General features: G+C 52.3%; 1 protein-coding gene across 1 annotated transcript; it reads right to left on the bottom strand.

Annotated features, from left to right (window-relative positions):
- Positions 1 to 8,237: 8,237 nt before the first annotated feature.
- On the bottom strand, positions 8,238 to 22,609 carry SPINDOC (spindlin interactor and repressor of chromatin binding). Its single transcript, XM_002755457.5, has 6 exons — positions 22,280 to 22,609; positions 17,600 to 17,929; positions 17,369 to 17,518; positions 17,077 to 17,202; positions 16,725 to 16,925; positions 8,238 to 9,044 (listed from the first exon to the last, which is right to left on the bottom strand). Exons 1-6 carry the CDS (start codon positions 22,404 to 22,406, stop codon positions 8,836 to 8,838), a joined length of 1,143 nt encoding a protein of 380 aa, XP_002755503.2. The 5' UTR covers positions 22,407 to 22,609; the 3' UTR covers positions 8,238 to 8,835.
- Between the last annotated feature and the right edge of the window lie 508 nt (positions 22,610 to 23,117).

Below are 23,117 nucleotides of genomic sequence, written 5' to 3'. Positions count from 1 at the left end.
CCTGAGGTTGGAAGTTTGAGACCAGTCTGACCAACATGGAGAAACCCTGTGTCTACTAAAAATACAAAAATTAGCTAGGCGTGATGATGCATGCCTGTGGTGCCAGCTACTCGGGAGGCTGAGGCAGGAGAATTGCTTGAACCTGGGAGGTGGAGGTTGCAGTGATCTGAGATTGTGCCACTGTGCTCCAGCCTGGGCAACAAGAGCAAAACTCCATCTCAAAAAAAAAAAAAGAAAAGAAAAGAAAAGAAAAAAAAACTTGAAGGAGGCCAGGCGTGGTGACTTACACCTGTAATCCCAGCACTCTGGGAGGCTGAGAAAAAAAAAGACTTGAAGCAAGTGAAGACATGAGCTCTTTAGACATCCGGGGGAAGAGCAACCAGGCAAAGGAGCATACCTGGCCTGTTGGAAGAGCAAGGGGCCAATGAGCCTGGAGTAGAGTGAGTGAGGAGGTATGTGGCCATGGGAACCAGGCCTGGTGGGCTACCGCTGTGGTTTTTCCTGGGAGTGGGATGAGTTGCCACTGGAGTAACATTATCTAACTGGCTGCTGGGCTGAGAACAGAGTGAAAGGGCATGACAGAAGCAGACCCGGATGATCAGCAAGGAGGCTTTTACACCAGTGGCTTGGGGCCAGGCAGCAGCAGTGGAAGTACTGAGAAGTGATTGGATTTGGGACATATTTGAAAGGTACAGCCAACGGGCTTTCGGATGGGTTGGGGTTATGAGAGAGAGAGGAGTGAAATGGATGATTCCAGGCTTTCCCACCTGAACAAATGAAAACAAAACATATACAGAAAGTAAAACTGCCGAGAGGTGGTGGCATTCAGTGGGCCTTTCGGGCAACAGACTTTCCACTCTAGAGCCATGACCTGATGTGTCCATCGCCTCGCTGCCCTGGTATGGGTGAACACTGCCATGACTCAGCTGAAGCCTTGATTGGCCACGTTTTGGTTCTATGCCAAAGTTGAGCAGATTCCTCCAAATCCTGCTGAGATCCCTGGAGTTATCCGGGGCAGGAAAAAAAAACAGTCAATAGAGCCCAAACTGGTAGCTTCAAACAGCTCACAGTCAAGGAGGCTGCACTGAATGTTTCAGAGGCGGCTGGGGTGTGGACGTGGTTTTATAGTTTTATGTGACATAGATCAGAGGCAAGTGTGGCATCATTGGCTACAATGTTTGAAGATTCATCTTTAACATTTATGTTTGATTTATGATTTGAATGTTCTTGGACTATATGTGGTCAGATTACTATCTGAATAAAATGTATCAAAAATTTTAAATTTAAAAACATTAAAAAAACTTTTTATTATACTTTAAGTTCTGGGGTACATGTGCAGGTTTGTTACATAGGTATACACGTGCCATGGTGGTGGTTTGCTGCATCCATCGCCCTGTCATCTACCTTAGGCATTTCTCCTAATGCTATCCCTCCCGAATCTCCTCACCCCAGCCCCCCCGATTCCCAAAAATATTTTAAAATTTAAAATATTTTATAAAATTTAAAATTAAGGCTGGACCCGGCATGGTGACTCATGCCTACAATCTCCACACTTTCAGAGGCTTTCAGAGGCTGAGGTGGGTGGTGAATTGCTTGAGTGGGCCTGGCACAATGGCTCATGCCTGTAATCCCAGCACTTGGGAAGCCTGGGGCGGGTGGATCACCTGAGGTCAGGAGTTCCACACCAGCCTGGCCAACGTGGTGAAAACCCATCTCTACTAAAAATACAAAAATTAGCTGGACATGGTGGCGCATGCCTGCAGTCCCAGCTACTCAGGAAGATGAGGCAGGAGAATCACTTCAACCAGCTTCAACCAAGAAGGGGGAGGTTGCAGGGAGCCGAGATCACGCCACTGCACTCCAGCCTGGGTGCACCCCAAGATGCCTGGCTAACTTTTTGTATTTCAGTAGAGACAGGGTTTCACCATGCTGCCCAGGCTGGATGTGAACTCTCGACCTCAGGTGGTCTGTCCATCTCAACCTCCCAAAGTGCTCGGATTACAAGTGTGAGCCTCTAAATATAAATAAATACACATGTAAATAAATAAAGACCAGGTGTGATGGCTCATGCCTGTAATCCCAGCACTTTGGGTGGCCAAAGTTGGTGGAGGGGATCTCTTGAATCCAGGAGTTCAAGACCAGCCTGGGCAACATAGGGAGACCCTATCTCTACAAAAAGTAAAAAAATTAGCCAGGCATGGTGGCACAACTGTAGTCCCAGCTACTCGGGAGGCTGAGGTGGGAGGATTACTTGAGCCCAGGAGGTTGAGGTTGCAGTGAGCTATGATCACACTTCTGCACTCCAGCCTGGGCAACAGAGACCGCCTTTTCCCTTGTTTTTCTTTCTTTCTTTTTTTTTGAAACAGAGTCTCGGTCTTTGACCCAGGCTGGAGTGCAGTGACACCATCTCCATCCACTGCGACCTCTGCCTCCCGGGTTCAAGTGACTCTCCTGCCTCAGCCTCCTGAGTAGGTGGCATTACAGGCACCTGCCACCATGCCCAGCTAATTTTTGTATATTTAGTAGAGGCAGGGTTTCACCATGTAGGCCAGGCTAGTCTCAAGCTCCTGACCTCAGGTGATCTGCCTGTCTTGGCCTCTGAAAGGGCTGGAATCACAGGCTTGAGCCACCACACCCATCTGGATCTGCTCCTTTACTAGCTCTGGAATGGCAGGCAAATCACTGTGTGCATCTCACTGTGCCTCAGTTTCCTCACCTGTATAATGGGTGCAGTGTGAGGCAGTCTGTGATGAAACGAGGATAGGTGTCCGGTCCGTACCCCATAGTTTCTAACACAGTGCCTGCCCATGAAGTCCCTCATGGACATTTGTGGGATCTGAGCCTTGCAGGGTGGTCACCCCATCCCCCATCACCCACCTGGTGCTCCTGCTTCCTCTGCCCACCCCCACCAGATGTGGTGCTGGAAGAGATCCAAGCCATGGACATCAATGTTGGGAACCTAAAGGCCAGCTCCTCTTCATTTTTTTTTTTTTTTTTTTTTTGAGAGGAATTTTGCTCTTGTCACCCAGGCTGGAGCACAGTGGCGCAATCTCAGCTCTCTGCAACCTCCACCTCTCGGGTTCAAGTGATTCTCCTGCCTCAGCCTCCTAAGCAGCTGGGATTACAAGCATGCGCCACCATGCCTAGATAATTTTGTATTTTTAGTAGAGATGAGGCTACTCCATGTTTGTCAGGCTGGTCTTGAACTCCCGACCTCAGGTGGTATGTCCGCCTCAGCCTTCCAAAATGCTGGGATTACAGGTGTGAGCCACAGCGCCCAGCCTCCTCTTCCTTCTTCGGAGGCTGGTACATTTGTCCTGAGAATGAGGGTGTTCCCTCTAGGGGAGAAAGGGACTGAGCAGATTTGGTGGCATGAAGGCTCTGGGCTGAGACCTGACTCCGGAGAGGTGGGAAGGCAGACACCCCAGGAGGTGTTGAAGCATCTTCCTTTGTCACTGCACCTGCAAGCAGCCTCAGCAGGGTACCCCCTCCCCCGAGAGACTCTGGTGGCAGAGAGACTCCCCAAGCCCATCAGAGACCCTCTCCCATCCCAGCCCCCATCTTCCACCATACCTCAGGGGTGTGCAGGATTTTACAGTTTACAAAGGACCCCACATGCAGAGTCTCATTTGAGCCACACAGCAGCCCAGCTGTGTGTGGGGTAGAGGTGGGGGTAACTGCCACATTTTCTGCAAACAAGAAGCACAGATTGGAGGAGCATCTGTTCGAAAGCCTCAGGCCCTGGACCAGACCGGCTCCACCACTGGGGTGCCGGCAGGGGCCCAGCCAGTGTCCTCCGTTCCCATTCACATTCCCACATGCTCCGGTTTCTCTTCAAGGAGGGCAGAGGTGACTGTTCCCTGGTCTCAGCCTGGCTTTGAGCACAAGAGAGGATGACCAGCACTGTGATATAAGAAGACATATATGTCAACTGGGCGCAGTGGCTCACACTTGTAATCCCAGCACTTTGGGAGGCTGAGGCGGGTGGATCACCTGAGGTCAGGAGTTTGAGACTAGCCTGGCTAACATGGCGAAACCCCGTCTCTACTAAAAAGACAAAAAATTAGCTGGGTATGGTGGTGTTCACCTTAATTCCAGCTATTTGGGAGGCTGAGGCAGGAGAATCGCTTGAACCCTGGAGGCAGAGGTTGCAGTGAGCCGAGATCACGCCATTGCACTCCAGCTGGGTGACAAGAGTGAGACTCTGTCTCAAAAAAAAAAAAAAAAAAAAAGACATATGCATCTGGTCTTCATCCTGGTTTATGGCCCAGAACTAAAACTCTTGAAATTTCCTGAGTGATGGGAGAGATCTTTTGTTAATCATAATAAGTCTCTTTTCATCACACCTGAGTTTATGCTACTGAGCTGACTCTTGGAGGATGGGGCTGGTAGCCAGAGGAACCAACCACGTGATTATGGGATTGCAACTTTCATTCCAACCCCAGACCTCCAGGCAGGGCAGAGAGGCTGGAGATTGAGCCAATCACCAGTGGCCAATGATTTGATCAATCGTGCCTAATAAAGCCTCCATGAAAACCCTAAATAATGGGGTTTGAGAAGCTTCTAAGTGAGTGACAACACCCACATGCCAGAAGGGTGGCTCACTCCAACTCCACTGGGACAGAAGCTCCTGTGCTTGTGACCTGTCTGAACCTCACCCTCAGTACCTCATCACCTGTTTGTCTATATCCTATGTAACATCTTTTATAAACCAGTAAATCTAAATAAATGTTTCCCTGATTTTTTTTTTTTTTTTGAGACCGGAGTCTTGCTCTTGTTGCCCAGGTTGGAGTGATCTCGGCTCACTGCAACTTCCACCTCCCGGGTTCAAGTGATCCTCCTGCCTCAGCCTCCTGAGTAGCTGGGACTACAGGCAGCTGCCACCACGCCCAGCTGATTTTTTTGTATTTTTAGTAGAGATGGGGTTTCACCATATTGGCCAGGCTGGTCTCAAACTCCTGACCTTGGGATCCGCCTGCCTTGGCCTCCCAAAGTGCTGGGATTACAGGCGTGAGGCACCTTGCCCGGCCCTGATTTTTTTTTTTTTTTTGAGCTAGATAGGGTCTTGCTCTGTTATCCAGGCTGCAGTGCAGTGGTGTGATCTCTGCTCACTACAACCTCTACCTCCTGGATTCAAGTGATTCTCCTCCCTCAGCTTCCCGAGTAGCTGAGATTACAGGCACCTGCCACCATGACCAACAATACAATACTTGTATTTTTAGTATAGACGGGCTTTCACCATGTTGGCCAGGCTGGTCTTGAACTCCTGACCTCAAGCGATCTACCTGCCTCAGCCTCCTCCCATGGTGCTGGGATTACAGGCATGAGTCACTGCACCAGGCCTGCTTCCCTGATTTTTTTGAGACATTATAGCAAATTATCAAAGCTAAGGAGGGGGTTGTGGGAAACTTCCAAATTTGGGCTGATCAGATGTACAGGTGACAACCTGGGACTAGATCTGGCATCTAAAGCAGAGGCAGTCTGTTGGGACCGAGCCCTGAACCTGCGGGGTCTGTGCTAACTCCAGGTAGTGTCAGAACTGAATGTCAGGACAGCTGGCTGGTGTCTGGAGAGTTGGAGAATTGGTGTGGGAGACCCCTCCCCACTAACACTGGTGTCAGAAGTATTGGAAATGTAGAGATTTTCCTTGTTAGGGATCCAGAAAGACTTCTCACATCTGGGTCCCCAGGAAGGCAGCTGGGAGGGCAGGAGGGACTGGCTTCAGAGAGCCGAGGACTGGGGAGCACAGAAACGGGTGTGTGGCTCAGCAGTCGGGGGGCAGCAGCACCCTCTTCCCCAACCTCTTCACCCAAATGCATGGCTGGGCCTCAGCACCACAGGAAGGTGCCACCACCAGCCCTGAGACCACTGGCATTCGTGCAGAGCTTCCCTGGTGCTGCCCTAGGCAGTCATCAGTGAGGTCCTTCTAGCCTGGGCTGGAGGAGTTCCATCCCCAGCCCCAGCCCCACTTTCTCCAACTCTTCCTTGGAAGCCCAGAGGTGCCACACACACCTGCTGGCCACACACACTCATGAAGTCCCCAGGGTCCTAGCTGAGGCTGAGCAGACCCCTACTGGCCACAATGTGGGGATGAAGTCACCCACCCACAGTCACTATGCTTGCTGAGAACCACACTCCAGGGACCAGCATGCACTAGAAAAATGTCACACAGGAATACACACTCAGAGTGCACTCGAGAAACATTTATTGAGCACCCACTATGTGCCAGGACCTAGGCAGGACACTGGGAAAACAAAGTCAATACAACCTGGTCCCTGCCCAGGAGCTCACAGTCTAAAGGGCTAAGCCATAAATCAGCAAAGGTGCATTTAGCTTCACAATTTTACAACAAACTTTTACATAGGTTTTTCTCAAGTGTAAACACCCAGCAACACAGTCATGTGGTTTTAAAAGCACACTGGCATAAATGTAAACACAAGTCACAGGATTGAAAGAATGGGCGAAAACCATTTGCAATATTTGTGCTTGCAGAACCAAATTTTTAGCATTATTTCTTCCTCCCTGTCAGGTAGGATATAAGTTTTGCCAATCTTCGGGTAACAGTGTTTGAGACATGGGGGTTCTGTGGCCTGGCTGCCGTCATGCAGCGGGGAAGCCACCCTAGGTACAAGGTGTCCTGAAGCCCTGGCCACTGCCTTCTGGCCACCATACCTCACCGTCTTTTAATCTCCCCTGGACAAAGAACCTGTACTTTTTTTTTTTTTTTTTTTGAGACAGAGTTTTGCTCTTGTTGCCCAGGCTGGAGTGCAATGGAAAGATCTTGGCTCACTGCAACCTCCACCCTCCAGGTTCAAGCGATTCTCCTGCCTCAAGCTCCCTAGAAGCTGGAATTACAGATGACTGCCACAACCCAGCTAATTCTTTGTATTTTTAGTAGAGGTGGGGTTTCACCCTGTTGGCCAGGCTGGTCTGGAACTCCAGACCTCAGGTGATCAGCCCACCTCAGCCTCCCAAAGTGCTGGGATTACAGACATGAGCCAGCATGCCTGGCTGACCCTATACATTTTTTGGCTCCTCCTGAGCTTGTCAGATGGGGAGAAGGGACCATGTCCCAGGAGCCCACCAAGCTGTGAGATCCCTCATGGGTACATGGCTGGCCCATGGCAACACCCTATCAGGTGAGCATGCAGCACACACTGCCCAGGCCCAGACCCTGCTTGCCTGAGATGAAATCCCTGGTCAATCTCAAGTCTGGTAGTGTTGGCGAGGGGTGGCAGCTCACACCTGTAATCCCAGCACTTTGGAAGGCTGAGGCAGGAGGATCACTTGAGGTCAGGGTTCGAGACCAGCCTGGCCAACATGGAGAAACCCTGTCTCCACCAAAAAAATACAAAAATTAGACAGTCATGGTGGCGGGCACGTGTAACCTTAGCTACTCGGGAGGCTGAGGCAGAATCGCTTGAACCCGGGAGGCCAATACGGCGATATCCCATCTTTACTAAAAATATCAACGATTAGTTGACATCGCACCACTGCATTCCAGCCTGGGCAACAGTGCGAGACTCCATTGCTATAAATAAATAAATTTGGCGGTGTCAGCGTCCTACAGGAATAGCTGCCCTCCAAGTCTCACCTGTGCCCCCACTTATCCTACATGCACATTTGTCCACAGGTGCATGGTCCCGCTTCCCACACCTGCCAAAGTGGCCTCCTCGTGGTCCAGGGAATGGGGGAATCCAGCAAACATTTGGGTTTAATTAAGCCAAGGGGTGGGTGGATGAAGTTGGATAGCTGAGGGTGCAGGCCTGCAGGGCTGTACACGGCAGGGCTGAGTTAGGACCCCTGTGCTCCCTTCCCTGTCACGAGGAAAGGGAGGAGAGGCATCTTCCCACCTGCAAGCTGGCTACCACCATTTCACTTTAGAAAGCTCAGGATAATTCTCAGCTTCTTCCTGGGTGTGAGCACCCCTGGGCTTGCACAGTGGCCTCTTTTGGCCAGAGGCCTACCAGGTGAGCCAGGAGGTACAATGTTCAAGAAGATTGCTTCTGACCCCATTTCCAGGGCAGAGAGGAGGGGAGGGGGTGAGACACTTGCAGGTGACTGAGCACAAGTCAGCCCTTGTCCCCCCACCCCGGCGCTGTCCCACCTTCGGGAGAGGTGGCTCCCTGGCTTCCCCCAGGATCATCTTCCAGCCCCCCTGACCCTCAGGGTTGCTCTAGGTGGCCAGGTATCATGCTAGCAAACCCCTTCCCCCAATGATGGCCCAGACGGAACTCTTCATAAAAAAAAATAATTTATTGTCAACAAAGGTGATATATACAACATGAAAACAGACGAAAAAGAGAATGGGAGTGAATGGGGCACCCAGCCAGGCAGCCTCAGGCCTCTGCAGGGGTGGGATAGGAAGAGGTAATGGAGGCTTCCTGGTTTAGGAGCCTGAACAAGTGGGGAGGGGAGGTGTCCCCCGAGGTAGTGGGACTCAGTTCAAACCCCCTTATGACCACTCTTGTGTAAGGCACTGTGCCAAGGGAGAATGGTGGGGAGCCAGGGGAGGGTGTCATGGGGGACAGAGAGAGGTGGGGTCAGCAAAGGGCTGGGGTAGGTGTTCTCCACAGGCCCAGTGCCCTACTGCACAACAGCCTCAGCCACCCTCGCCGACCTCGGGCCTGGCTAGGAGCAGACACTTTCCAGTGCCTCGAAATAACAATGGATGCTGCCCAGCCGCCTCCTGCCCTGGCACCTGTTTCTACTCTCTCCACCAGGTGGCTGAGCTGGGCAGCTCTGAGTTATAAGCCACAGGGGGACACTGCCTCCTCCTCCTTCTCCTCCCTCCCTCCCTCCCTCCCTCCCTCCCTCCCCCAGGAAAACAAGAATCTACACCCCATTCCCTTTCTCTGGCTTCTCCGCCACAGTAGTGCTGGATTCCGACAGAACCGTGGGCCAGTCTGGGGTGTCACCTGCTCCAACACGCTTGGTGCCCTGGGGGTGCCTGGACCAGTCTTGCAGGAGGCTGACCGCTGGGGGCTCCTCCATCCGCACGCGGATAACCTGGAGATCCAGTGTCCCACGGAGCCCCGGAGGAGCTGGGCAGGGATGAGAGCAGAGAGCAGAGTCAGGGCCCCCCAGATACCCCACCATGAGGATGCTCCCTGGAAGCGCTGCAAACTGTATCCCCATTTCCAGGGCTTTATGTCTACAGCCTAGTGCCTAGCATGAGGGGAAGTCCAAGGATGGCAGGAAGCTCCACTCCTGGCTGATCGAGGACTGCTGCCAGCCAGAAAATGAGGCTCACAGCCTCCCTAGGCAAGAGCCAGATGAAGCTAGGCAGCCTTCCTCCTGTATGTATTCTGGCACAGGGATGCCTGGTGCTGTGTGCCTCTCCCTCTAACTCTTACCTGCAGCCAACTCCATTTCATCTCAAGCTTACTGTGCATCCTAGTTTAATGGGTTCTGCCTGAGTACAGCAGAGGTGCAGGGGTGGGAACACCCAGAAGCAGTCTAAGGCATAGCTGTGTCCACCAAAGAGCTCATAAGGGACTACACAGGGCAGAGAAAAGAGCCCTGGTGAGTGACCAGCTCCACACTGCAGCTTCTACCAGGCTCTTTATCTGTTGAGTGTCAACACCTACATCACTAGGATCTGGCATTCACCTTAGCAGTATGGAGAAGCCACTCCCATGAGCAAAGCTGGGCCTTGAGACAGAGAAAAGAGGACTGCTGTAGCTAGTGTGCAGTCACAAAAAACGAGCATGCAACAGGGACATGTGCAAAAGTTACGTTACACTGGGGCCAGGAATAGTGGCTCACACTTGTAATCCCAGCACTTTGAGAGACCAAAGCGAGCTGATCACTTGAAGTTAGGAGTTTGAGATCAGCCTGGCTAACCTGGAGAAACCTGATTTCTACTAAAATACAAAGAAATTAGATGGGCGTGGTGGTGCACCTCTCTAATCCCAGCTACTCAGGTGACTGAGGCAGAAGAATCACATGAAACCAGGAGGCTGAGGTTGCAGTGAGCCAAGATCACACCACTGCACTCCAGCCTGGGCGACAGAGCGAGACTCCATCACACATACATAAAAAAGTTATGTTACTTTTTTAAAGGCAAAAACAGAAAATGGTGATTGCAACTACTGCCCCGTCTATATTGGGAAGGACTCATTTGTTCCTTTTCTTCCTGTTTTTAGAGACACGATTGCTTAAAACATGGCAGAGAAAACAGGTACAATTTTACTGTGCAATGTGCTAGAATTTATAATGACTTAGTGGTTTGTTTCGGGAACCAGGTGAGAGCCAGCCAGGACTAGGGTAGCAGCAGTGGATGTGGTGACAGCAACGTGAGCTCTGAACTTGTTTTGAAAGATTGGCTGCTGGACTGATGCTGGGTTGGAGAGAGAAAGAAGAGAGTGACTATATGGGTGTGGCCACAGCAAATGAAGGCTGGGGCTGTCGTTTACTGGGAAAGGGAAAATCGTCGAGGCTAGGGGTGGGGTGCATTGGGGAGACTGGGGGTTCAGATTCAACGTGCTGAGTTTGACTTTTTTTTTGAGATGGAGTCTCTCTCTGTCGCCAAGCTGGAGTGCAGTGGCGTGATGTTTGAGATCTTTTAGACAACCATGTAGAGGTGCCACCTGGGCAACCGGAAAAGAGGATGGAACCAGGAAGGAGGGGCCGAAGTGGGTGTTACGAGCACACAGGCATTGAAAGCTGCAAATCTGGGTGAGACCTCCCAGGGAGCAAGGTCTGACAATGGCCCATGGCTGGGAATATTTTTTTTTTTTGAGATGGAGTTTCTCTCTTGTTACCCAGGTTGGAGTGCAATGGCGCGATCTCGGCTCACCGCAACCTCTGCCTCCTGGGTTCAGGCAATTCTCCTGCCTCAGCTTCCTGAGTAGCTGGGATTACAGGCACGTGCCACCATGCCCAGCTAATTTTTTTGTGTTTTTAGTAGAGACAGGGTTTCACCATGTTGACCAGGATGGTCTCGATCTCTTGACCTCGTGATCCACCGGCCTCGGCCTCCCAAAGTGCTGGGATTACAGGCGTGAGTCACCGCTCCCGGCCGGCTGGGAATATTTAAGCACTTATTCATTCACCAAACACATAAGTCGGGCCTACTCTGTGCCAGGCACTGTTTTGGCTCCTGGGGACATCACAGTGTAGGACGCAAACACCCTAACCTGTAGGCCCTTACATTCCAGAAAGGGAAAGGCAGACAACGATGTGACGTGTTTCTAGCTCTAGGAGCTGAGAATGAGCAGCAAGAGAAACTGAGAAGGAGCAGCTAGTGAGGGAAGAGGAAACCAGGCGAGCAGCTGCCTGAAGAGCCAAGGGAAGAAAGTTGTCCCCAGGAAGGAGTGAGTGATGGGTCCACTGTAACTGCCAGATCAGAAAGAGAAAGACCAGCCGGGCGCAGTGGCTCACGCCTATAATCCCAGCACTTTGGGAGGCCGAAGCAGGTGGATCACCTGAGGTCAGGACTTCAGACCAGCCTGACCAACATGATGAAACCCCATCTCTACTAAAAACACAAAAATAGCTGGGTGTGGTGGCACATGCCTGTAATCCCAGCTGCTTGGGAGGCTGAGACAGAAGAGTCATTTGAACCACAGAGGCAGAGGTTGCAGTGAGCCAAGACTGCACCACTGCATTCCAGCCTGGAAGACAGAGTGACACTCAAAAACCAAACAAAACACCCGTTTGAAGCTCACACTCACGCACACACACACTCACTCTTTTACTCTGCTTCCTCCTTGGTCCAGCCTGGAAACACAGGATCTGGCCGAGGTATCCTATCCTTAGGTCCTACTCAAACTAAACACCAGTGAGACAGAGAGGCTCCTCTTTCCATTACTTGTCAGCAGGTCATTGTGGCCCATCCCCTCCTGGCCTGGACACATTCTCCATCCTCCTCTGGCAAGGTCCGTGGAGGGTTCTAGAGTCTTCCCAGACCACCTCACATTGATATCCATCAGCTCAGCTAACCTGACGACAGTGGCCTTTCCCAACTGTGAAATCCATAATTTTTACACCTCTAAATTTTTTTAAAGTAGCAGGATCTTTATTTAAATGAAGTCTTCAGAGAACTTCAATATGTACATAATACAGAAAGTAGAGACATTCTGGTGGAAGCATCACAGGTTTCTGAGAAATCTGGCCAAGCTTTTGGTTCGAGAGACCATCTGAAACCGTAGGTCCAGAGCCTCTGCTCTGCAAAGAACTGCCATGAGGGTCCCCTGGTTTTTAAAGATTTACTTGCCTCCAGCCTATAAACTGGAGCCTATAAATTCAGTGGACACGCTGAGCTTTGGGGGACAAAGGCTGCCTCACTCATGCCATCTCCCAGGGTGCTTCCCCCGGGCACAGGCTCCAGGAACACTTGTGCACCACTCAGGTCTTCTGTAGTTTCCCAGGCCTCTCCAACCTCCACAAATGCTGCCACCACTTGACAACACCCTACAATCGCCTCTGTCCCTCTCAGATCACTCAAGCAGCAGATGAAGCCCCCTTCCACTCAGACTTTGCCCATTCACCCCAAAGAAATCTAAAAGCTCAGGGATTCTCTTCTCATCTACTCACCACTCCAGATAGGTGGAGTCTGCGCACAGAGTACCCCAGGACTCGAAATGAAGGCTCCCTTTCGAGAATGAAACCAGAAGACCCATTAGACAGTGGAAGAGGTCAGCCATTTAGAGCAGGGATCCACCAGAGAGAACCAAGAGCCTCGGGACATGCTCAAGTCCAAGTGGAACACATGGTCTCAGGGAGCCAGGACTGGAATGTGACTCAGGCTGAAACTTGACATAGTTAAAACTGTGATCTTTATGAAGGGGTAAGGCCTGACTTGAGATCAGAAAAAGGCGGACCCAAATAATAGATAAAAGCAACTACAGACAGACACACACGACTGGTCTGAGGCCTGCCTTGAGATCAGAAAAAGGGGGACCCAAATACACACACACACACACACACACACAAAATGGTCTAGTTCTGTCAGGTCTGAGGCCTGCCTTGAGATCAGAAAAAGGGGGACCCAAATAACAGATAAAAGCAACTACAGACAGACAGACAGACACACACACACACACGCGCGTGCGTGCGCGCGTCCGCGTGCGCAGCTGTCTAGCTCTGTTGCCCAGGCTGGAGTGCAGTGGTACAATCTGATTGGAGCACAATCAGAATTTACTCAAACTCCTGGGCTCAAGTGACCCTCTTGCCTTAGTCTCTAGCCTTAGTAAGGACTTTTAAAACTTTCTAGGCCAGGCGTGGTGGCTCATGCCTGTAATCCCAAGGCCGAGGCGGGTGGATCACGAGGTCAAGAGATCGAGACCATCCTGGTCAACATGGTGAAACCCCGTCTCTACTAAAAATACAAAAATTAGCTGGGCATGGTGGCGTGGACCTGTAGTCCTAGGTACTCGGGAGGCTGAGGCAGGAGAATTGCTTGAACCCAGGAGGCGGAGGTTGTGGTGAGCCGAGATCGTGCCATTGCACTCCAGCCTGGGTAACAAGAGTGAAACTCCATCTCAAAACAACGGTGAGCCGAGATCGTGCCATTGCACATCAGCCTGGGTAACAAGAGTGAAACTCCATCTCAAAACAAACAAACAAACAAACAAAAAAAAAAACTTTCTATAGAGAAGGAGTCTCCTCCTTATGTTGCCCAGATTGGTCTGGAACTTGAGCCTCAGGCAATCTTCCCACCATGCGACCCAAAGTGCTGGGATAATAAGTGTGCGCTACTGTGCCTAGCCAAGGATTTTTTTCTTTATGCAAAAAAGCACACCTGTCACCCCAGAACTTTGGGAGGCCTAGGTGGGAGGACTGCTTGAACCCAGGAGTTCAAGACCAGCTTGTTGTGCAACATAGGGAAAACCTGTCTCTACAAGAAATTTAAAAATTAGCCTGGCATGGAGAGGCACATCTGTGGTCCTAGCTACTCAGGAAGCTCTGGCAGGAAGACTGCTTGAGCCTGGGAGTTTGAGGCTGCAGTGAGCTATGATGGTACCACTGCACTCTAGCCTGGGCAGAGATCCTGTCTCAAAAAACAAAGAGCACACCTGCTTTCTGAGAGCCCTACTCTCAGGAGAACCTCCGGCCACCCCGTTGGCCATCATTCTATTGCTCTAATTCCAAACACACATTTCAGACAAGCTGGTACAAGGAACCATGCACTCCTGACCCATTCACTTCTTCAAGAAGCATTTCCTGAGTGCCTGTAAACTATGCTTGGCATGGAGAGGTGAACAGAGGACCTAGGCTTGGTCTCTGCCTGCTGGACTACATTCCAGTCTCATCCTAATTCTGCTTGTTGGGTCACATGAGTGTGGTTGGCAGAATGATGCCCCTCACCCCCCACCAGATAGTCATGTCCTAATCCCTGGAACCTGTGAGTTGAATGTTTTGTTACATGGCAAAGGGCAATGAAGGCTACAGATGAAATTAGGGTTGTTCATCAGCAGACTAAAAGAGAGATGATCCGGCCAGGCGCAGTGGTTCAAGCCTGTAATCCCAGCACTTTGGGAGGCCAAGGCGGGTGGATCACGAGGTCAAGAGATTGAGACCATCCTGGTCAACATGGTGAAATCCCGTCTCTACTAAAAATATAAAAAATTAGCTGGGCATGGTGGTGCACGCCTGTAGTCCCAGCTACTCAGGAGGCTGAGGTGGGAAAATTGCCTGAACCCAGGAGGCGGAGGTTGTGGTGAGCCGAGATCACGCCACTGCACTCCAGCCTGGGTAACAAGAGCGAAACTCTGTCTCAAAAAAAAAAAAAAAAGAGATGATCCTGGACTGAGTGAGCCCTATATAATCATGAAGGTCCTTGAATGGGGAAGAGGCAGATGAGCTGGAACCAGGGCAGTATCTGAGAAAGACTGGCCATTGCTGGCTTTGAAGATGGAAGGCCACAAGCCAAGACATGCAGGCAGCCTCTAGAAGCTGGGCAAGGCAAGAAAGTAGATTTTCCCCTAGAGCTTCCACGAAGAAACACAGCCCTGCCAACACCTTGATTTTAGCTCAGTGAGACCCATTTTGGACCTCTGACTTCCAGAACTGTAAAATAATGTGTGTTATGTTTTGTTTTTAGAGAGGGTCTCGCTCAGTCGTCCAGGCTGGAGTGCAGTGGTGTGCTCGTAGCTCACTGCAGCCTTGAACTCCTGGATCAAACAATCCTCCTGTCTCAGCTTCCCAAGTGGCTGGGACTACAGGCACAAGCTATGTGTGTTGTTTTAAGCCATTATATTTGCGTGATTTGTTACAGCAGCAAACAGGAAACTGACATAAGGATCACGAAGAAGAAGAAACCATTTCTTTGAGAAATGGTTTTCCCATTTGGAAAAAGGAATGGACATCTGCCCTTCTATACAAGCTATTTTTATAAGGACCAATAAACCATATACGGTAAACTTCTTTTGGAGACAGAGTCTCACTCTGTCACCCAGGCTGAAGTGCAGTGGCGCGACCTTGGCTCACTGCAAACTCTACCTCCCAGGTGCAAGCAATTCTCCTGCCTTAGCCTCCTGAGTAGCTGGGATTACAGGCGCCTGCCACCGTACCCAGCTAATTTTTATATTTTCAGTAGAGATGGGGTTCACCATGTTGGCCAGGCTGGTCTCGAAATCCTGACCTCTTGATCTGCCTCCCTCAGCCTCCCAAAGTGCTGGGATTACAGCCATGAACCACCACGCCTGGCCTGTATGTAAGCTTCTTAAACTTAGTAGGGCACTGAACACGACAAGCACTTACTGCTATTACCAGGCAATTTACTGAGCTGGTATCCCCTGGAGGTGTCTGTTCACTGTTCATCCCATCTATTCTCTGGACGTTTAAGAGAACTGCTGAGCAGCCCCATCTGGGCCTCTGCTCCAACAGAGCATCTCTCATACTCTAGCTAGAACAACTGTATATGTGGAAATCAGCTTCTGGGAAACGGCCTACCCTGACCCAATGACCAATTCCAGAAAACTCCTAAGGAACACTAAGAAAAGCTCAGCTGGTTGGGCGTGGTGGCTCACACCTGTAATCCTAGCACATTGGGAGGCTGAGGAGGGTGGACTGCCTGAGCTCAGGAATTCAAGACCAGCCTGGGCAATATGGCGAAACTGTCTCTACTAAAAATACAAAAAATTACTCAGGTGTGGTGGCATGCACTAGTCCCAGCTACTGAGGAGGCCAAGGCAGGAGAATTGCTCGAACCTGGAATTGGAGGTTGCAGTGAAACCAAATCACACCACCGCACTCCAGCCTGGGCAACAGAGCAAGACTGCCTCAAAAAATAAAAAAATAGGCCAAGCACAGTGGTTCACGCCTGTAATCCCACCACTTTGGGAGGCCGAGGTGGGTGGATTTGGCCAACATGGCCAAACCCCATCTCTACTAAAAATGTAAAAATTAGCCAGGCGTGGTGGCACCTGCCTGTAATCCCAGCTACTGGGAGGCCGAGGCAGGAGAATTGCTTCAACCTGGGAGGCAGACGTTGCAGTGGGCTGAGATTGTGCCACTATATACCAGCCTGGGTGACACAGCAAGATGCTATCTCAAAAAACAAACAATAATAATTTTTTTTTTTTTAAAAGAAAAACTCAACTCTCAGGTCAGCCTCCCTCATCATTCAGATCCCCCTGCCTCTGGCCCCGTGTCCCAGGAAACCTGAGCACCACCTACCCGATACTGGGCTCCGCCACAGAGTAGCCTTGCTGAGGCCCGGCCCAGGGGTACTGCCTGTGAGGTCCCCACCGTGCCTCTTGCTGCGGAGGGCTTACCTGGAGAGGGGCTCTCTTCCCGGGGAAGGGCTTCCTCTGCCGCTTCCCCATCTTTGGGTGGGTCCTTGCTGTCTGGGCCCCTGAGCTGGGTGTGGGAGAAGAGCTGCAGGACAAAGCCAGCGGGGAAGCTGCCATCAGTGAAGTGTCGGACCTCTGCTGGTGCTGCAAAAGTCTCCGTGGGTGAGTCTGGTGATGGAGGCTCTGGAAGGGAAGACAGGATGGAACTGTGAGTGAAAATGCTTCAGGGGAGCTGCAGGCGCCCAGTGCCCGGGCCCTGGTCCATCCTCACTGATGTGGATCTCCGTGGAGCCCTGCAAGCAGAGCCCATACCTCCCTTGAGCCTCCCCTTCACCTGGGTCAGGGTCCAGGTTTTTGGTCATAGGTCTGCCTCTTTTCTTCCTGACTGGCTCTTCCCCTGCGGGCTCCTTCCATCTCTGACCACGTGGCTTCTTATTTCCTGGCTCTGTGGCAGGGACAGCTGTGAAAAGAAAAGACCTCATACCTTCTTTAAGAGGCCATCCCCCAACCCTGCCACCCCAGGGCTCCCAAAGATTCCTGCCCAGAACACAGGATCTGTACTTCACCGTGTCCCCAAACCCCCACCTCCACTCCACCGGGGCTCACTGGCTTCCCCGTTAACTAACCAGGAAGCTCGAGGGGGCGAAGTCCCCTGGGACGGCTCCTTTTAGGGAGAGATGGGTTATCCTCAGAGTCGAGGAGCACGACGATTTCAGCTGGCACTCTGGCAGGGTCTGGGTTGGAGTCTGGGTCTGGATGGGCATCCTGGCCTGAGTCTGCAGGGGGCAAGGGCACAGTGAGCTTCTAGTGTCTCAGCAAGTCCACCTTCTCCCTTCACCCACCCCAGGCCCAACTACCTGAGTGGGGTGGGGATGGCTGCTCAGCCCTGACGTCTTGCAGGAGGGCCACCCCTTCACTCCAGGCCTCCAGGATGTTGCTCTTCTCGGAAGGGCTCAGGTCCAGGGTGTGAGGATGCTGCTCCAAGATGTGCGAGCGCGCCGTGTCGGCCGAGGGTGCCCGGATCTCAGCACCACACACCATGCACAGTGCCCGCCCGCTGCCTCCAGGGCTGCTGCCCACCAGGAATTCCTGCTCCCAAGACACCTGTTGCTTGGGTTCCTCACAGCTATCACTGCCTGCCTCCAGTGGGCTGGATCTAGGTGGCGGGGTCTTCTCCTGTTGGGTCACTGCGAGGGGAGATGCGGAGGGTGTTATCACTAAAGGTGCCCGCCACCGACAATACTTAGCACAGCTCCAGACTCAGAGGTCTGAGTGGGGTGGGGCGGGGGGACAGCATTTCTGTCCAGACTGTTCTTCTTCCTTCCCCTGGAGTCCATGAGGCACACATCACACTAAACACAGCCAGTGTGCCCAGGATCCCACTCCCCTTGCCTACTCTTGGGCCTTAGGACTACACATACTTTTCCAACAGCCACGTTCTTGCTGGTCTCCAGCCTTTGTACATTTGTCCAGACCACCCTGACTGAGCTGGGTGACACCATCCCTGAGAAGCCTTCCAAGACCCCACTCCTAACAACAGATCTCATCCAAATCTGACTTCTACGCTTTGTGAGAAAAGTAAATTTTTTTAATTAAAAATTTTTATTTATTTATTTTGAGACAGAGTCTCACTTTGTCTCCAGGCTGGAGTACAATGGTGCAGTCTCAGCTCATTGCAGCCTTGACCTCCTGGGTTCAAACGATCCTCCTTCCTCAGCCCCCACAAAGCAGCTGGAACTGTAGGTGAGCACCACCATGCCTGGCTAATAATTTTTTGTGTGTTTCTTTTTTTTTTCTGAGACAGAGTTTCGCTCGTTACCCAGGCTGGAGTGCAATGCTGCGATCTCGGCTTACCGCAACCTCCGCCTCCTGGGTTCAGGCAATTCTCCTGCCTCAGCCTCCTAAGTAGCTGGGATTATAGGCACGTGCCACCATGCCCAGCTAATTTTTTGTATTTTTAGTAGAGACGAGGTTTCACCATGTTGACCAGGATGGTCTTGATCTCTTGATCCACCCGCCTCAGCCTCCCAAAGTGCTGGGATTACAGGCTTGAGCCACCGTGCCCGGCCTGTTTGTGTTTTTAAGAAATGGTCTGGTCTCACTTTGTTGCCCAGGCTGGAGTACAGTGGTGCTATCACAGCTCACTGCTGCCTCTAACTCCTGGGCTGAAGGGACCCTCCATCCTCAGCCACCTGAGTAGTTAGGACTACAGATGCACACTATCATGCCTATCTAATTAAACCTAAAAAAAAAAAATTAGCCAGGCGTGGTGGCAAGCGCCTGTAGTCCCAGCTACTCTGGAAGCTGAGGCGGGAGAAGCGCTTGAACCCAGGAGGCGGAGGTTGCAGTGAGCCGAGATGGGATCTTGTTATGTTGCCCATAGTAACAGGCTGGTCTTGAAGTGGGCTCAAGCAATCCTCCTGTCTCAGCCTCCCAAGGTGCTGGGATTACAGGCACAAGCCACCGTGCCCAGCCCAGAACAGTATATTTTATCATCTTACTAAGGGCCACCCCATCCCCTCAGAACCCTCCCCTCAGTGCTCACACATTTACAGCTGCAGTCTCACTCCTGTTGTCTGATACCTGCTCTTTGTGCAGACAGACCATAAGCTCTCACAGGGCACCAGCCCTTTCCAGTTCAGCAAAGGTAGCCTAAGAACTGCATCAGCCTGGAGGCTCAGTGCTTTGACGAAGTGCCCATGATCCCTCAGGGCTGCATCTCTCTCCTACCTTCCAGAGAGGACGAGACAAAATTAAAACACCTGGAGGCTGCATGGAAGAGGCGGCATTAGAAATAAATAGGAGCCTCGGCTTGCATGGATACAAGAGGTGGTGGCTGAAATAGAGACTAGACATGTCTTATACCCATCTCTCACGTGACCATGGGCAGAAAACCTGACCTGTCAGTTGCCATCAGCTTTCTTCCCTACTAGTTCTCCCAAGCAGCTCTCATCCACGTCAGCAGTGCTAAACCCGGTGACCAGTTTTTCAACGTCAGCCTCTGCTGATCACCTCTTCCATCTTGATTTGCATCACTTGCGTCCGGGGAATGACCTTTTGTTGGTTCTTCTTTTACTTCCCTGGCACTCCTTCTAAGTCACGTGTGCTGGTTCTTCCTCGTCTCTTCTCAATATTCCCTCCCTTCCTCCAGGTTGTTGCTGAAGAACTATCTCCCCATCTAGACCACTCCATTCCCCTTACGCAGCATTTCCAACCCAGCACGCGTCACCACCCGGCACCTGTTTGGGGGATGTTCACTGCCTGTCTCCTCACCACCATAGAATACAGGACCACACAGATTTCTGATGTTTTGCATCTGGATCTCCAGCACCAAGAACAGCAGTACCTGGCATGTAGTGGCATTTAGTAATTGTGAGGATGGACTGACTCGGTCTACAACCTGCCATCACTGGAGTTTCCCAGGACTCAGTCCTTGAACATTTTTTTTTTTTTTTGAGACGGAGTCTTATCTCTGTCACCCAGGCTGGAGTGCAGTGGCTCAATCTTGGCTTACTGCAACCATCACCTCCCAGGTTCAAGCGATTCTCCTGCCTCATCCTCCTGAGTAGCTGGGATTACAGGCGTGCACCACCATGTCTGGCTAATTTTTGTATTTTTGGTAGAGGCGGGGCTTCACCATTTTGACCAGGCTGGTCTCAAACTCCTGACCTCAGGTAATCCACTCACCTAGGCCACCCAAAGTGCTGGGATTACAGGCATGAGCCATTGCACTGGGCCTTCGGTCCTTGGACACTTGTGTCTACTTCCTTCTGATGCCACTGCCTGCCTGCTGGCAATTTCCTTGACACCACCAGCCAGATACTTCCAGGAAATTTAGGCTCCTGTATCTGACTGTTTAGTGACCTCTCTACCTGAATATGTCATAAATAGCATGTCAAACTTAATCATATTTAAACGCTCACTTCCAATCTCCCATGAGTACTGCAACCTTCCCCATCTCAGAAAATAGGAAGGCTGTTTCTCCAGTTGCTCAGGCCAAAAACCTTGAATTCAATCTCTCTTCGCCTCCCCGCTGAAATCTTTGCAGAAGCGTGTGCTGCTGGACCTCTGCACTTGCTACTTGGCCTGAAATGCTCTTCCTCCAGGTATCAGCAAAGTTGGCCATCCTCACTTCCTTCGGGTCTGTGCTCAAAATTCACCTTATTAGAGAAGCCTTTCTGAACCACTCGATATACCAAATTGAATACCCATTCCCCCTTTTTCTCCTCGTCCTGCTCTAGTGATCTCTGAACGACTTATCGCCACCTAACATCCTATACAGGAACCTATGTATTTGTCTTCAGCCATTGGCATATATGTGTTCTTCAAGAGCAAGGTTTCGGCTGCTCTGTTGACTGCCACTGCTGCTTCCCAGCCTAAAACAGTAGCCTCAACAGCCTAAAGCAGATACCCAGTGAATACTGGTTGCATGAATTCACCTGTCTATTCCCACCCTAACAGTGGGCATAAGGCAATCTTTGCAGAGTGGAGAGGATTAACTGAGACAGCCTCTAACAATGCCCAGTGAACACTCAACAAATATTAGCAGCAGAAGTAGGAAAATAACCTAACTAAATGCTCCGAGGAGAGAGGTGACCTTTATTTCCCTCATTGATTTTATAACCCTTCCAGTTCCAAAAAGGATGAGAGGCAGTGCAGACAGACAGCATTCGGTTGGGCTGAAGTTTAAAGAATGGCCTTGGGGCTTTCAACCTCTTTTGGGTACTATCCCCCCCCTAAGAAAAGTGGGACTGAAGAATGGAAAGATATTTGCATTTTCACGCATATTAAGTTTTTCCCACAAACATGGCTCTTGGTTTTCTGACGGTCTGCAAGCTCCTGAGGACTAAAGAAATCGGTGAAGGGGGAGGGGAGAGCGAACGTTCTCAAACTGTTTCTCCCGTCCCCTCCCAAAGCGAAGCTCACTCTGGCACTGCACTGCTTTCCCAAACTAGGTGTCGTATGCAGTCCCATGCAGCCCTTCTCTCCAGAACCTGACACCTGTGGCTCGTGCAAATGGAAGGCTCGGGAATGCGATGAAGCGGGGTGCTGGGCAGGAAAGCGTTGTGCTTGGAGAGTCTTTAAATTCTATTGGAGGTCGGCAGCGGCGCGCGCCTCCAGCCTCGGGCCTAGAGGCCTCGCCGCCCCTCAGCCTAGAACACAGCCGGGCCGTGGTGCTGGCCTCCGCCTCTCAGGCGATGAGACGGCGGCCACCCAGCACCTCTGGGGATCCGGCCTCCGGTGCTGGGCCCGGGAGAGGGGGCGCTCGGGCACCGGAAGATCCGGAGCGTGCGGGGCGTGGATCGATGTCTCCAGACCCCGGACGGGGGGAGGGGGAGGGGGAGCGAGGGGAAATTGAGGAGGCCTGAGCTTCCAAACCAAGGTGGGGGAGGTGCGAGAGCGCGCCCTGGACCCACAACCGAGGGGAGGCTGCGCCCCAGGCTGAAGGGGGTGAGAAGATACCCAGGTCTCAGACCCCGACTGGGGAAGGGCGGCCCCGCACCGTGACGCGGAAGTGGGGTCCCCTCCATCCTCACCTCTGAGCATCGGCTCAGGCCGCGGAATTACGGCCACCACCATGGCCTCCTCCTCGTCCTCCCCTTCCTCGCATTTGAGCGTCACCTCAAAGCAGTCGAGTGCGGCGCCCTCGGCCTTTACGGCCATCGTGCGGCCGTGGGCGAAAGCGGTGGCCGGAGGACGGGCGCGCAGGCTTCGGCGCGCAGCTGGCGGCCGCCTCAAGCCTCCCGCCCGGAACAGCCCCCTCCCCGCCACTCGCCGGCCGAACTTGCCACCGGCGCGTCCGGGCCTCCCCGAGACCTCGGCGCGTCGGGAGCCCGGGCGGGGAGGGCTCAATCAGGGCTCAATCCGGGGCCCCTGCCCCCTGCCGCTCCCTTTTATGGAGGCTCATTGTCAGCTCCCGCCCGGCCGGCCCGCCGCGGGCCCGCCCCCGGCCCCGCGCGGCCAATCGCGCGCGGCCCCGCCCCGGGCACGCGGCCCCGTTAGAATCCCTGGACCCGGGAGGCGGCGGGAAGGGCTGAGCGGACCCGGGGCCGTCTTGTTCGCAGAGTCTGAGGGGCTCCCAGATTCCCCCAGCGCGGGCGCCTGAGTCGGCTGGCCGAGCCTGGGGTTCTCTGTCCATTGAGAAACCGATTGGGCGTTTCTGCTGGCGTGGAGAGCGCTACCAGGTGCCCCCAGTTTTTGAAGGGGGTTCGCTTTTGCCTTTCCGTGGACCAGCCTTTCTCCGCCAGCAGATGCCCCGCGCAGGGAGAGAGCCGGTGGGGGAGTGGAAAGGGCCTGGGCTTGGAAGCGTGGAGACCGAATTCCTTCTCAACTGCCAGCTCTGTGACCGTGGGCACGTTATCTGTTTTGTTAGAC

This window comes from Callithrix jacchus, chromosome 10 (genome assembly GCF_049354715.1).
Source record: "Callithrix jacchus isolate 240 chromosome 10, calJac240_pri, whole genome shotgun sequence".
Taxonomy (NCBI): domain Eukaryota; kingdom Metazoa; phylum Chordata; class Mammalia; order Primates; family Cebidae; genus Callithrix; species Callithrix jacchus.
The sequence above is the reverse complement of the archived record's forward strand: the minus strand, read 5'-3'. Positions and strand labels throughout refer to the sequence as shown.